The sequence below is a fragment of the Tamandua tetradactyla genome, chromosome 8 (genome assembly GCF_023851605.1).
Source record: "Tamandua tetradactyla isolate mTamTet1 chromosome 8, mTamTet1.pri, whole genome shotgun sequence".
Taxonomy (NCBI): Eukaryota; Metazoa; Chordata; class Mammalia; order Pilosa; family Myrmecophagidae; genus Tamandua; species Tamandua tetradactyla.
In genome coordinates this window covers 89,859,689-89,875,311 of record NC_135334.1, presented here as the reverse complement: position 1 = coordinate 89,875,311, position 15,623 = coordinate 89,859,689, and the positions used below count along the sequence as shown (strand labels likewise).

Genomic DNA, 15,623 nt, shown 5'->3' with positions numbered 1-15,623 from the left:
GAGGGAGGGTAAGTGGTATGGGATGTATGATTTTTTTTCCTTTTTATTTCTTTTTCTGGAGTGAAGTAAATGTTCAAAAATGATCATGGTGATGAATACACAACTATGGTATGATACTGTGAACCACTGATTGTATACTTTGGATGTTCTAGTTTGCTAGCTGCTGAAATGCAATATACCAGAAATGGAATGGCTTTTAAAAAGGGGAATGTAATAAATTGGTAGTTTACAGTTCTAAGGCCAAGAAAATGTCTCAATTAAAGCAAACTTATAGAAATGTCCAATCAAAGGCATCCAGGAAAAGATATCTTGGTTCAGGATTTCTCTCTCAAGTGAGAAGGCACATGGTGAACGCAGTCAGAGTTTCTCTCTCATCTGGAAAGGCACATGGTAAACATAGTCAGGGTTCCTCTCTCACCTACAAGGGCACATAGCGAACTCAGTGTTTCCTTGCATCCACAAGGATTTGCTCAATTCTTCAAATATTTGGTTATTAATAATCGGCCAGGAAACCTTCTTTTGTGGGGGTAGGGGATCACAGACAGGCAAAAAGAGATTGTTTAATTGTATCTGTAGCAATTAGTTTTGTGGGGAAGATAAAACACTTTTAAAACAGTTACTGTCGATTCCCTTTGACCATAAAATAATTTTAATTTCCTGGATGCTCAGAATCACAAACGGAAGCATTACTAAATAAAGAGCAGAAATCATACCGGTGCGACTCGGACTTTGATATTTAAGCTACTCTCGCCGAACTGCAAAGAAGGCGAGATCAAACAACTGAAGATGTTAGGAACTGAAAAAGATCTAGCAGATAATACAGCGTTCCTTATTACAAATACAGAAATTACCTTCCCAAACAGTAATCAATTACTTTCTTAATTCGTGGGTGAACTAGAAAACAATCCCGGGCTTCCAGCTCTCAGTCCAGTGCTTCCTCTGGACCCAACAGCCATAAAGTAAGTCTCCCCTCTCTACGCGTTTCCTCCCCACGGCTGTTCTAGTTCCTGGAAAAGGGAACGATTTCTAAGTGGCGTGTGAGGAACCACAGCGCTGACTTCAGCGCTTGGCCTGCAGGGAAAACTTTATGTGTTTCTACTTTCCTTTGCGGCTAAAACCAACAGCGGACCGGAGAAGTAAACGATATAATTGGCGGCGCGCAACCGCAGAACGGAGACGGCATGGCCTCTCTGACTTGCCGTAGACACTAGATAGCTGCAGGTCTCGGTCGTTTTCCCCTCCCCTTCCACGTCAGCCTGGGACTCTAGGCCCGCTGCAGCCGCTGTTTGGAGCCGGAATAGACCGTCCTGCCGTTGTCCGAGCCGCTGCCCCTCGGAGCCAGGTAGCGGGCCACTAGCCCCCAATCCCAGAGGCATGGCGGGCAACGTAGAGTCTGTGGAACTAGCTTTCTAGCTGAGAGATGCGAAGGGGGTGACTAGGCCGCTGGTGTCGGGGCCTGGCGAAAGGGAACAGGGGGGCTGGGGAGTTCTCGGCCCGAAGCCCCACACCGGCCTGCATGCTGGCCAGGGGTCGTCTCCCTTCCAGGATCCCTGGATTCGCCCTTTCAGGCCCGTACTGGCATTACGGGAGGAAACCGGGCTGGGGATGGGGTGGGGGGCGTGCAGCGCACCGATTGAGGGACTGACTGACGGACGCAGAATTGAGAGCCCAATGGACGGGATAAAAGCGCTTTAAGATTTTGGCAAAGTGTTCATGCAAAGGGTCTCATCAACTTGAGCAGTTCGGATTGTATGTTATGTTAAAGATTTGTGGGGTGGAGCTGAGGGCTGTCACTGTTTTGTGGACTTTAATTGTATAGTACAGCATTCTCAAACCCTGGGCGGGGTACGAGGATGCGATAGGGGATAAATAATATCCCTTAACCTGGGGCTAACTTGTTTTATATTACATTATGATTTATTTTCATAGAGACCCAATAGAGATTGACCCTCCCCTCCTAATATTTTCAAACCATTATGCCCAAGCGAATGAACTTTAGACAGTAAAGGTCACAGTAGTTACTGGTTTGTGTGTGCTTAACATGTAATGATATCTTGTATTTATTTTTTCTAGATTTTCTGGCGTCTGTCAACCTTAAATCTTTTATTGGGTTGATTATAATCGGAAACCATGACGGCTGCTGAGAACGTGTGCTATACGTTAATTAACGTGCCTATGGATTCAGAGCCACCATCGGAAATTAGCTTAAAAAACGATCTAGGTAAACTTTAATAATATTTTGAAAACGAAACGGTAAAAAGCTAAAATATGAAAACAAAAACTCATTAGGATTTCAACTTCCACTGGAAAGACTTACTTTTTGTCTAAATATTTCTTTCTAGGGTCTCTTCAGTAGACCTTCTGTCTTATTAAAGTGAAAACTTGTTACCTTTAGACTTGAGATATTGGGCTTTGGAAGTAGAACATTTCAATTTGCTTAGTAAAACTAAATGAAAATGTTATCGTTTAGTTGTTAGGTATCCTTCTGCATAATGGTTTGTGAAGTTAAATGTGTTATGCTTAAATGAACTGAGAGTTCTCTGTGGGTAGCAGATTGAGGATGTGTATTTGAATGTCTTACTTTCTTTGGGAAGTTAACTTCATATTATGTGGATTATAAAATGAAAAGGACTTTGTTCTTAGGTGAACAAATGAAGTCAACACAGGAATAAAAATGTGTTTTCCGGAAAGGTTTGAGTTCTTCATTTTGAAAACATTTTTTGCAAAGATAAAAACAAGAAAAAATTTAACTTGAATTTTGAAACTATATATTGTGTGTTTGTGACTGTTGAAAAAACACCTCTTAGAAAGTAATGCACTTTGCACTTTCCAAAGTAATGAGCCTTGTTATTTGAACTATTACCATAACTTTAACTTAACCTGTAACTAATGTTTAAAATAGAGTAGCGTGAAATTAATATTTCAGAACTTAAAAGTATCTTTCAGAAGGCAGTTTGCAGTTTGGAAAGAAACTTAACATTTTACTTGCCTGTTCCCCACCTCTTAATCAGCAGTAATGGAATATCTCCTGATTTTTGGGTACTTTGTATTAGATTTCCGTTGGAATCAATTATTAGAGAAGGGAAAAGCAACTCTCTTTTATGACATTTAAACTGATAACATTTTATGCAAAGGCCACGTATATAGTCGTCTTTTTTTTTTTTTAACATTCAGGTAAGATAGTAGAATGGAATGTAAACTAGTGAATAAATTCTCAATACTGTTCTTCTTCTTATAATTTAAAAGTTCATATTAGACTTCAAAAATGCTTATGGTTGTAGCTGGGAAGTTAAAGAAGGAACTCAGTCCTTAACTGGAACAATACTTTTTCTTTAATTCCAGCTGTCTAAACTACCTTCCCCCCACCAATAAATAAACAAGTAGTCTCAAATTTTGTGTATTTTTTTTTTTGCTCATCTCAGAATAATTGAGATGAGAAAAAGTTTAAGAGCTATTTTTCAGTTTTAAGTAACCAGATATATGTATATTTTTTTGGCATGGGCAGTCTCCGGCAATCAAACCCGGATCTCTGGCATAGCAGGCGAGAATACTGCCACTGAGCCACCGCCCAGCAGATAGTTTTTGTTAGGTGAAATATTGAAGTGCTTTAACTATTTTCTTTTCTTTCCCTTCAGAGAGTAGTTGTGAGGTCCAATAACTGTACATTCCTTGGAGTAGGAAGTATTTAGTGTATTTTGGTGAATTCGATTAGTACTTGAGATTTTCCATTTTTTGATAGTGTTCACAGAAAGAAAAAGTTTTGGAAATTTTGAAGATGTGGAAAGAAGCATCCTTCCTTTCACCTCAATTTGAATTGTTGGGGATAAAATGGAAAGTGGGGTGAGGGTTTGAAATATAAGTGGTGTCAATTTTTTATTTTTTGGCAAATTGACCATTAAATTTATTTTTAAAACTTCTAAATTGTTTTAGTGTTAAAAAATTTTTATGCTTTTTGAAATTTGTGTCCTTTATGTCATCAAATATTTAGAAAATTATCTCTCTCTGTTTTTTTTTAAAAATTATTTAGAAAGGGAGCTTTGGAACAAAGAGAGGGAAAGCCTGTGTAAGCTCATTGAATATGACTTTAACTACTTGGAACTTTGCCTTATTTTTCTTATTTTCTTAGTTATTGCTTTCGCCACTGTTAGTTCTCCTGATACTTTGTTTTTGTCATTCTCACTGACTTAAAAATGGAAAATTTGCCTAGATGGATATTTACTTCATCTTGTTGCATTTATTTCTTGTTTTGATAGTGTACGCACTAATTATTTTTTTAGTGACAGGAGAGTGAAGCAGGGGAAGATGCATGAGAAGTTAGCCTATATTAAAATAAAAATGTTGGCTAGGGAATACATTGTCAGTAACCTTCACTATATTTTCAATCCAGATATCTGAAGGTGGTCTCTATTCTGCAATATGTGAAAATATCATCCAACTAGTAGTAGGTATATAGATAGCCTTTGGGTGCTGGAAAGAACTTTTGATTTTACCTAGTATAATTCTTCTGAAGCTTAAATCCTTCCTGTAATCCTACCGTGTGATCATTCACAATCTCTAATGGTGAATAGAAACTTTGGCAACAGGGAATTCTTTACATCTTAAGGTAACCAGTTATTTAACAGCCAATTAGCTCTAATTATTGGGCATTTCTTTGTCGTGTTTGAGCCCAAATCTACTTTTATAGTAACTTTTGTCTATTAGTTCTAGTTCTGTTTTTTAATTCATGATAACTCTCAAGATTATCAAAGACTCTTGGGCGGGCCGCGGTGGCTCAGCGGGCAAGAGTGCTTGCCTGCTATGCCGGAGGACCCCGGTTCGATTCCCGGCCCCAGCCCATGTAAGAAACAAACAAACAAACAAAATATAATAAAACAAGAAAATGTTTAAAGATGTCTCCCTTTCTTCCTCCCTTCCTTCCTTCCATCCTTCCTTCCTTCTCTCTGTCTTTCCTTCCCTTCCTCCCTTTCTCTTTAAAAAAAAAAAAAAAGATTATCAAAGACTCTTGTCCCTTTTTGTCTTCCCCCCCAGATACTATTTTTATGATCTAAATAATTGTAGTAGCAACTGTGTTTGTTTCTTATATTTCTGCCTTTGAATTTTGGATCAAAAAGATTTTTACTGCCATATATTCTTCAGTATGCAACAGTGTTAATGATGTGAAATTGTGGGTTGTTTTGCATAAAATACTTTATATTGCTTATTTTCATGCTGAATAGCAGTAAATTAGCATCTCAAATGTTTCCTCAATTCTAAATAATAGTTAGTAATGTCAAACATTTTAATTTTCTTCCAATTTTTCAGACAATTTCTTAGGAAAAGGTCTAAAGTTTTATAGTTTGTAGAAATATGATGAAATTTAGAATTCATCTAATTTATTAGTTCCTAATCTTTTTGAGTATGAGGGTCCTGTTCCTGTGTCACTGTTTCCCCCAGTAGTGGCTGTGACTCTGAAAAAAATACACTGACAAAAACTACTTTGAATTTAGAAGCACTTATCATAACAGTATCTATATACATTTTGAAAAATAGCTGCATGTGTGTTTCACACATTATTTGGTATACCTATACATTCATGGACTCTGTATTAACTCTGTGGCCCATTAGTTAGGGACCAGAGGTATAAACCATTATCTTTGTGTTGTATGTAGAGAATCTGGGGCTCAAAGATAAATGAGTTATGCAGAGATATACAGCTTGTTCATGGCAGAACCAGGAAGAGAAACCGATGTCACTTGGGTTAGTACCATGATTACCATTGCCAGCTACTAACAAAGTGAGAAAATGTTTTATTTTGTTAACTACTTTTTAAATTATCTGAGGAATTTTCTTTCAAAATGGGGATTGTACTTTTTTTTTTGAAATTAGAAAAAGGAGATGTGAAGTCAAAGACTGAAGCTTTGAAGAAAGTAATCATCATGATTCTCAATGGTGAAAAACTTCCTGGACTTCTGATGACCATCATTCGTTTTGTGCTACCTCTTCAGGATCATACCATCAAAAAATTACTTTTGGTATTTTGGGAAATTGTTCCTAAAACAACTCCAGATGGAAGACTTTTACATGAAATGATCCTTGTATGTGATGCATATAGGAAGGTAAACCAATCAGTGTATTATTATTTCTGAATATTGCTTTGATTTTAAGTAATATTAAAATTGGTAGAATGGGCTGTTTTAATTTTTAAAACAAATAAAATGTAAGTTTAGATATGTTGAAATTATTTTAGAATTTCTGTATACAAAAGTTATAAAGAGTTCTTGTAAAAAGTTTTGTTACTTTGGACATTTTCTATGCATTTTTATATGTGTTATTAATTAAAAACTTAATGCATATAGAATGTAAGACATTGATGATACAGATAAAATTTTGTTTAATTAAGAAGAATCTGTTGGAAACTGATAATATAGGTCTTTTTCCTCAAACCTACTTTCTGATTTTTTTTCATTGAAAATTTTTGCATTTAAAAGTAGTGGATTTTTTTCTTTTGTAAAAAGCTGACATTCAGTATTTCATGTATAAATTTTTGTATTAGGATCTTCAGCATCCTAATGAGTTTATTCGAGGATCTACTCTTCGTTTTCTTTGTAAATTGAAAGAAGCAGAATTGCTAGAACCTTTAATGCCAGCTATCCGTGCTTGTTTGGAACATCGACACAGCTATGTTAGAAGAAATGCTGTTTTGGCCATCTATACTATTTATAGGTAAATAAAGATTTACTCCTTTGGCTTAGCTTTATGAAGACTGTTCAGTCTTCTAGACTAGATTCCAAAGCCTTTGCATGCAGACTGTGTTTAGCTTGTAGATATATTTTGTTTGATCTGTGGAATATATTTTCTTTCATTCCTCAATATTGAAAAGTCAAAACATTTAGCTCAACATTGGGTCTTAGTTTCTGCATGACAGTCATCTCCTGGAGCTGAGTGACAGTAACTCCCTTTAAACAGGTTGTACACATTTCAGTTGACAGCAGTCCCTGTTATTCTCAATTGCATCACCCCAGCTCAATTCATTTATTGACTTCCTTAGCCCTTGTAGACTTTAAGTTTTTGTCACTGTTTTAGACTTCTTTTTTTGTGGAACGATCGTCATGTCTTTTTTACCCTTAGAGGCCTTGAGGAGGGACCTTTTTAATAGGAAGGTTACAGTTTTCAACTGGTTCATATTCTTTGAAAGCTGAAGATTTGGGACTTTAAGAACAATTCAAAGGACCAGTTGGTATATGAGAATTCTGTATTTTATACCTGATTTTCTGTAAAACTACACCTTCCTCTAGTAAAAAAAATAAATAAATAAAAGAAACAGGTGAGGCTGGAATGCCTGTTTTTTTTACAGTCATTGGTGTCAAACCATTTAAAAGGAGGATATAATTTTTAATAACATCTTTGTATTTCAGTATATTAGTTGATTGATACATAATTTCAGTTATCTTACTGTTTGTTAGATTTTATTACATCAGAGAAAATATTATTTTGTTTAATAATGCAGTTGAGTTCTTTGAAAGTGACCATATAAACTGTACAAATTTCAGAATTTAAACTATATTGATAATGGTTCTGTGATTTGTTTAAAAGTTCCTTTATTTTACAGAAACATACTGCTATATTTATAGATGAAGTGATAAGCTGTTTGGGATTTCCTTCAAAATAATATAGGTGGTTTGGGATTTCCTTCAAAATAATGTAGGTGGCGCAGCAGTGGCTCAGTGGCAGAATTCTCACCTGCCATGCCAGAGACCTGGGTTTGATTCCCAGAGCCTGCCCATGCCAAAAAAAAAAAAAATGGTGGGGCGAAGTGGGGGTTAGTTTAGTGGTAAAATTCTTGCCCGCTATGAGGGATATCCAGGTTCAGCTCTAGGCCCCATGCACTGCCCCCAAAACCAAACAAACAAACAAACAAAAATTTAACAAACTGCTCTGATAACAGGATATTCGCATGGAAAAAGAATGAAATGTGACCTGGCCATACAGCATACAAAAATATATATATATATATGTATATATATAGGAGGAAGGGTATAGATGAAACAAAATTGGTTATGAGTTAGTAATTCTTGAAGCTAGGTGATGGTTTTTTTTTTCTTTGCATGGACAGGCTCCAGGAATCAAACTCGGTTTCTGGCATGGCAAGTGAGAATTCTGCCACTCAGCTGCCGTTGCCCGCCCTTAGGTGATGGTTTTTTATTAAGCTGGTGTTTGTTATTCTGTGCACTACAAATATTTTTAAATTTCTAAAATCAAAAGTAAATTGTAAGTAAATAAATATAGTGTACAACTAATAAAAGTCAAGGGAGTATATTTTTTCTCTGGTAGTCATTAATGGAAGGATCTTTTAGTACCTGGGGCTGTCATGAATATCAGTATTACATTCAAAAGTATATGGGGGTGCACGGGTGGTTCACTGGTAGAATGCTTGCCTTTCATGTGGGAGACCTGGCTTTGATTCCCAGACCGTGCAACCAAAAAAAAAAAGATATATGAAAGACAACTATTAGAGATAATTGTTGAATAAATCAGTTATTTCTTTATTGAATTAAAAAAATATCTGGTAATTTAATAGGTAAAAGTGTAAGATTGTGATTTCTGCTGGCAACTCTAATTGATTTAAAGTTTCAAAAGGTAGAGTAATTGATAGTATTAAAGTTTGTTCAAGTTTAATTTTGGTATTGTCCAGAAATTTACTAAGATAAGCAAAGTAGATTTTTATTAAATATGTATATTACCTGTTTTCTTTCAAGAAATTTTGAACATCTTATACCTGATGCTCCTGAACTAATACATGATTTTCTGGTGAATGAGAAGGATGCAAGTTGCAAAAGGAATGCATTTATGATGCTAATTCATGCAGATCAGGTGAAGTACTTTTAAAAATTACTTTTATGTGAATTAAACTTATTACATAGGCCTAGACATGTTCTTAGTGGTTTAGTCAGTAATTTTGTTTATTGCACATGATTTGTGTATTTTATTTTGATTTTTTTTTAGACTTTGAACTTAATTTGTGTAAAAATAAAGTATTTTTTTATACCTTCTTTGAAATATCACTAATATATGTATTCATTTTTTTTCGTAAACATTGAAGAGGCTTTAATAAAAGCCACCTTACAGTTTTTCAGGATTAAAATTATAATGACCATATTCTAGGACATCCTACTTTGTTACTTTGCCTGTTTTTTCTTATATAGGTATAGATGTAAAATTGTTTAATAGAGAAAAATAGTAGCTTTGCATAGGGGTTTATCCTTAGCCACGTCTGTGGAAGTGGGGTAGTGTAACCTTCAATTATGTCCTTATTATGCTCTTCACATTTTTTAAGTACCTGTCAGCTTCCCATTCAGCTCTGCTGATAGTTAAAGTGCATGAATCTGCTTTTGGTTAGCAGCAATTCTGCATACTTTGGTATGGCATTTGATCTTGAAATTTTGACTATTATTTATTAAAATATGGGAAATAGATATGAAGACTGAAAAATATATAGTCTCTCCATTCTTCTGAAATCTAGATACTGTCATTTTATTTTTGTGAACAAGATAATGAGAAAGTTGTTTACTTTGAACTACACGGTTTTGTTCTCTTTTAGAAGAATGAACTGTACTTTGGTGTTATACTGTTGACCTACAATAGAGCATATAATAAGAAACAGTACAATAAAATTTGATGACATTTTTGCTGTGGAGATGTCAAGGCCATAGTTCTCCCTATCACAGGGTCTGGTTTATAAGAACTCATATTAAATTTTTCTTTTAGGTCTTAGTAAGAGGAATAACCATACTCCAAAGCACCTGTTTTGTTTTGTTTTTAATTGTATAAATACCCTGTATCATATAATACAGTGTTTTTCTCTTTTGAGTTAGCTCCTAGAAAATTCAGATCCAGATCTGTGACTCATTTCTAGAAAATTTGTTTGACTTTGTATCTCACATTTTGTTAACCTCGTTCTTGCTTTCTTTTTTTACTTCAGTTGTTTTTTCTTTTTCTTGATTTCCTTATTTGGTTTATATTTAGTTGTGTATTTTTTAAGCTGTATCTTAAGTCCTTTTATTGAATGAAGATGGAGTATAATAAATATATTTCTAATTTTTTTTTTAGGACAGAGCTTTGGATTACCTAAGTACTTGTATTGATCAGGTTCAAACATTTGGAGACATTCTTCAGTTGGTTATTGTTGAACTCATTTATAAGGTAAGAATGATACCCTGTGATAGGTAAATAATTTTGAAAGTTTAAGACAAAATTCACTAGTCACATGCCTCTTCTGTAAGCTTAGTTAATTACTAGAATAATATGTTTTAGTATAAGAATATTCTGCTGCGTGGTCCATTAAAGGATTTTGTTTTGTTGTTTTTCTTTTGGTTTATTGTGCTTTCCAAGTACTTACTTCCATCCTTTCTAAACCATTATGAAAAATTCTATAAAAATCTGTGGCTTGTCTGGCCCAAGCACTGTGGGATCAACAATGCCATCCTGACAAAAAGAGGGAAAATAGTGTAACAAATAAGGTGCCAGTGGCTGAAAGAGTTCAAATATAGTTGAGAAACTACCCTAGAGGTCACTCTTAATGCAAGCTTCAGTTGAACATTGCTACCTATCATAACTTGCCAAACCCCAACCAAAACCATTCTTGCGAATCCTGAAGAATTCCTTGGGTATTATATAAGATTCTACAAGGGTTCCATGCACAACAGTAACTTCCCAGAAACCCTCAACCTCCGGTTGGGTCTCTGGACAGGTAAGTCCTGACATACAGAGGAGTCAACCTTTCTACAACATCAGCTAGTGCCATCCCCCTATCCCTTATTATCAACAGTCCCTTCCAACATGAAGAAGTTAAAATGGGCATAGCCCACATACCCCTGAAGAGTGAGAGAAAGATCAAAATTGAGGGTAGAGTTGTACAGAGAAGGTAGGGTTTAACAGTTGAGTATGTTGCTGAATCATTTTATCGATGTTTCTTTTAGTCTCTAGTACCTTAGAGCAGGTAGAAGTAAAAACCTAAAATAGTAGAATTAAAAAAAAAATCTTTGACTTGACCCAGTACAACTGTAAAACAATCAGTGTGTGTTGCACATCACAGATAGATTAAGAATTAGCTTTAAGGGTAAAATTCAAGATTTTCTTGAGTGTACACCAAACTGCTCTGGAAATCTAAAACCAAACAAAAAAGCCTCAAATACTTTTATGCTGTTTATAAAAGAGAGTAGACAAAATTTAAAAATGTTAATATGAGTTTTCAGTCATTGGCTAACAGGAAATCTGCAACCAGCTAAGATATTTTAATGTTTTTTTATTAATTTTTAAATTCTTTTTAAAATATCAAAAAACACCAAACAAACGCAAACATTCTAACTTTTAATCATTCTGTTCTACATATATAATCAGTAATTCACAATATCATCACATAGTTGCATATTCATCATCATCATCATTTCTTGGAACATTTGCATCTATTCAGAAAAAAATAAAAAGAAAACAGAAAAAAATTCATACATATCATACCCCCCACCCACCCCCACCAATCACCAGCATTTCAAAGAGATTTTAATTTTAAGTGAAGTTCTTAATTGACAACATTTTCGTGTTATGTCCTTAGAAAAAATTGATTGCATTTTAATGTTCTGTTAAAAGATGCAGTAGTATCTGATTTTGCTATTGATACCATTGGAGGCTGAAAAAGATAGATCAGAAATGGATTTATTAAATAGGAGAGTATGTAGAGAACACTCAAGGCAGGTACGGCTAACAGATCACAGCATTCTGTTGTTGAAGGAAAGCGACCCTCTCGAAACTGGATTCTTATCATTTAGAATTGACATTTGAAATGAAACCTGGACAGTAAACAAAGTTCTTCCTTTTATTTCATGTATATGGTGTTAGGGATGCCACTGAAGGTCTTAAAAGTTGAAATGCTCTGCCATCCAGTGACTTCATTGTCTAGTAGGAGCCAGGTTATAGTAAGAGTGAATAACTTTCAGTCATGCCCAGGTAGTAGAGATCTTCTTTTTAACTTTTTATTTTGAAATAATTTCAAACTTAAAGATGGTTGCAAAAATAGAACTAACCCTATGCAGAGCGCTTCAGATATTCAAATCCACCAATTTTAACTTGTTACCACCTTTGCCATATCTATTTCTCTATCCGTCTGTCTGTCTGTCAATATATCTTCAGAACTTTTGAGAGCAAATTACACAGATCATACTCCTTTAAGCACATAATACTTCCATGTACATTTCATACAAACAAAGATACTTATATAATCACCTTAGGTGCACCTATCAAGTTCAAGAAATTTAGCGTTGATATGAAGCTTACATTCTATGTTCTAATTTTTTCTTATGTCCCAATAATCTCCTTTCGGGTCTTTTCTCCTCCATTCTTAGGTTCCATCCAGTATATGGTATTGCATTTAATTGTCATCGTATCTTTAGTTTCTCTCTCTTTTTTTTTACATTGTGGGAACATGACTCTTCCCATCCCCACCCCTTGCAAGCATACTATTTAGTGGCATTAAGCACATTTACAATGTTGCAGTATACTCCCAACCATCCATTATTAAAACTTTCTCTTGACTCTGGACAGAAACCCTATATTCATTTTGATTTAACTCCCCATTGCCCTTGCCCTCTACCCCTGGTAACTTGTCCTCTACTTTCTTTCTCTGTGACTTTGTATGTTCTCTATTTTCTTCGTGGTTACCATGGGGCTTAAATTTAACATCCTAAATCTTTAACATTTTGTTTGTTTTAATACCACCTTAATTCATTAATGTACAAAAATTGTACCCCTCCATTCCCCCACCTTTATGTAGTTCTTGTCACAAATCATGTTTATTATGAGTCCAAAACCACTGATTTATTGCTACATTTTGTATGTTTGTCTTTTGGATCTTGTAGAAAGCAAAAAGTGGAGTTACAAACCAAAATACAATAGTACTGGCATTATATTTACCCATGTCATTATCTTTATGGAGATCTTTAGTTGTTCATGAGACTTCAGTAAATTGTTTAATATCCTTTTCTTTCAACCTGCAGAACTCCCTTTGCCATTTCTTATAGGGCCAAGTAATAGAGATATGACTGTATATAATTTAGGAAAATCTAATATAAATGCTAACCTGAAAAGAAAAAATAATAAGGGGTATTTGCCTCACAGGTATAAGTATGCATTTAGAATGGGATAAAAAGTTTAGTTGCCTCTCCAATACTAAGTATGGTCCTAAAAAATTGGAAGTAGCACTTGGGAAAAAAAGGTTATCTTTCCTGCTAGGAGAACTAGTATTTTCCTTTTATCAACTATTAGATTTATGTAGCCTATCATGTTTCCCTTTTCTGACCTATCATCTAAGAAATTTAGGACCAAATTCAATATCCTGTCATAGTACCCATATTAGTGTACTTAGTTACTGTGTTACTGCCCTTGCTTTTGTTGTTTTACATTTTTCTTTTTCTATGTTACCTGTGTACAGTATTGCAAGGTGTCTGAAAATCTTTTTTGAAGGAGGGAATGTATAAATAAGTTAGGAGTGAATAAATGAATGAGTAGCTATAACAAGTATTGTAAGTAAATCCTATTTCTTTTTGAAATTACCAGTGTTGTGTCACAGTGTCTCACTGTACATTGAACACATCTTTTAAGGCCTTGAATAAGAATATTCTTAGCTCTCAAATTAAGAAAACCAGCATTCCATAAACTGATATTAGTAAAATTTTCATTTTGAAAGCAAATGTCCCTGAAGTCAGTTGAAATTTAAATGTTCTCTTTTTCAGGTCTGTCATGCTAATCCATCAGAGAGAGCTCGTTTCATTCGCTGCATCTATAACTTATTACAGTCATCTAGCCCTGCTGTAAAATATGAAGCTGCTGGAACATTAGTGACACTCTCTAGTGCACCAACTGCAATCAAGGTACTGCTTATTTCTTTTGGGTCCAAAGTAAATGATAGACATACAGTCTTTTCACTTAGGATTTAGTGACATTGCAGTTCACTTTCTGATTGCATTGTGTTACATGACATAGAAGGAACAACTACAAATTTTATAAAATTATTTGCTTCCTTACATAGTCTGTCCATCCTCCCTCCTTTTCTCTTTCCCTCCCTCCCCTTCTTTGTTCCCTTCCTTCCTTCCTCTTTCTTTCCTTCCTATATATATGTGAGAGAAGACATCTAGAGAATAATACTGGTATTTTGAGGTCTCTCCACATACTTAAATTTTATTAAAACTAGATCTGGAAAAACGATTTCTAGATCCTAAGTGATGGTTACTAAAAAGGTCCTAGTGATTGTTTTCAATAATGAAATATCATCCTTCTCTTCCTTAGTTTATTTTATCTAGATTGCATCAGGAATCCCAAATATGTTCAGAGAATAAGTTGGTCTAGAAAGCCAACTTATGTAAATGGGAGAATTTACTGCTTTATCCACCAATACTTTAAAAAAAATTAACTTTTTAGTTTGAAATAATTTTAGACTTAAGAAATGTTGTAAAAATAGGTCAGAGTTCCCATATATCCTCTACCTAGCTTCCCCTAATATAAATCTCTGTATAATTGGCATATTAAGAAATTAACATTGGAGTGATACTATTAACTACAGATTTTATTTGAATTTCATCAAATTTCCCTCTGACATCCTCTTTGTGGTGCAGTATCCAATTTAGGACCCCATTTTAGTTATCATGTATCCTTATTCTTTTCCAGTTTATGATAGTTCTTCCAATTTTCCTTATTTTTCATGATGTTAATACGTAGAAGAGTACTGGTCAGTTATTTTATGAAATATCCTTCCATTTGGTTTTGTTTGGTATTTTCTTATGCTTAGATTGATGTCTGGCACTTTGGGGAAGAATACCACAGACATAATGTGTCTTGCTTAGTGTATCATATCAGGAAATACTTGATATTGATATATCTTGTAACAGGTGCTCTTAACCGTGATCACTTGTAAAGTGCTGTCTGCTGGGTTTCCCCACTATTAAATTACTATTTTTCCCTTTTTAATGCTTGTTAGAATTGAAAGAAGAGAGAACACATTCCTCTGGGTAAAGTGCATAAAGTTTAGTAGGGGTTAGTGAGTGTATGTTGGCTTCTTGGGGGGTTTTTTTTTTACGAGTGTAGTCTTAATATATATTTCTTTTTATATATGTATATATAGGCTGCTGCTCAGTGTTACATTGATTTAATTATTAAGGAGAGTGACAACAATGTAAAGCTCATAGTTCTGGATCGATTGATAGAATTAAAAGAGCATCCTGCTCATGAAAGAGTATTACAGGTAAGTGTTGTCTGAAAGAGAATGATCCTAAGTAAACTATTTTCCAAATGGAGATCGTTCGCAAGCATTGCCATTTTGTTTAACTTGACTGCTTGGATACTGGGCAGCTTAAATTTTGGTCACTAAGGTATAAGTCTTGAATCACCATAACCTTTTGGGGTATTATCTTTGCCATAAAGAAAAACATTTCTAAACTGAATTAGTATGTTGTTTTTTATCTGTTATATTTTTGTACTGTTCTGGGTATTCTTAGCGATAGTGATATATATATATTGCTATTATTTAAATACAATTTCTATTTTTTGGAAAATAATTATATCCATTGATTGAAAATAAAAGATCATCAATTTCTAGAAAG

The 15,623-nt window shown here is 34.5% G+C and overlaps 1 protein-coding gene across 1 annotated transcript in view; it reads left to right on the top strand.

Moving 5' to 3' along the window:
* The first annotated feature begins 1,189 nt into the window (after window positions 1-1,189).
* Window positions 1,190-15,623, top strand: part of COPB1 (coat protein complex I subunit beta 1) — a 64,704-nt gene continuing 50,270 nt past the window's right edge. The window contains exons 1-8 of the mRNA XM_077114067.1: window positions 1,190-1,342; window positions 2,074-2,221; window positions 5,866-6,095; window positions 6,533-6,702; window positions 8,736-8,850; window positions 10,087-10,179; window positions 13,761-13,898; window positions 15,146-15,265. Coding sequence (XP_076970182.1) covers window positions 2,131-2,221; window positions 5,866-6,095; window positions 6,533-6,702; window positions 8,736-8,850; window positions 10,087-10,179; window positions 13,761-13,898; window positions 15,146-15,265 — 957 coding nt within the window. The 5' untranslated portion in view covers window positions 1,190-1,342; window positions 2,074-2,130. The remainder of the gene's footprint in view (window positions 1,343-2,073; window positions 2,222-5,865; window positions 6,096-6,532; window positions 6,703-8,735; window positions 8,851-10,086; window positions 10,180-13,760; window positions 13,899-15,145; window positions 15,266-15,623) is intronic.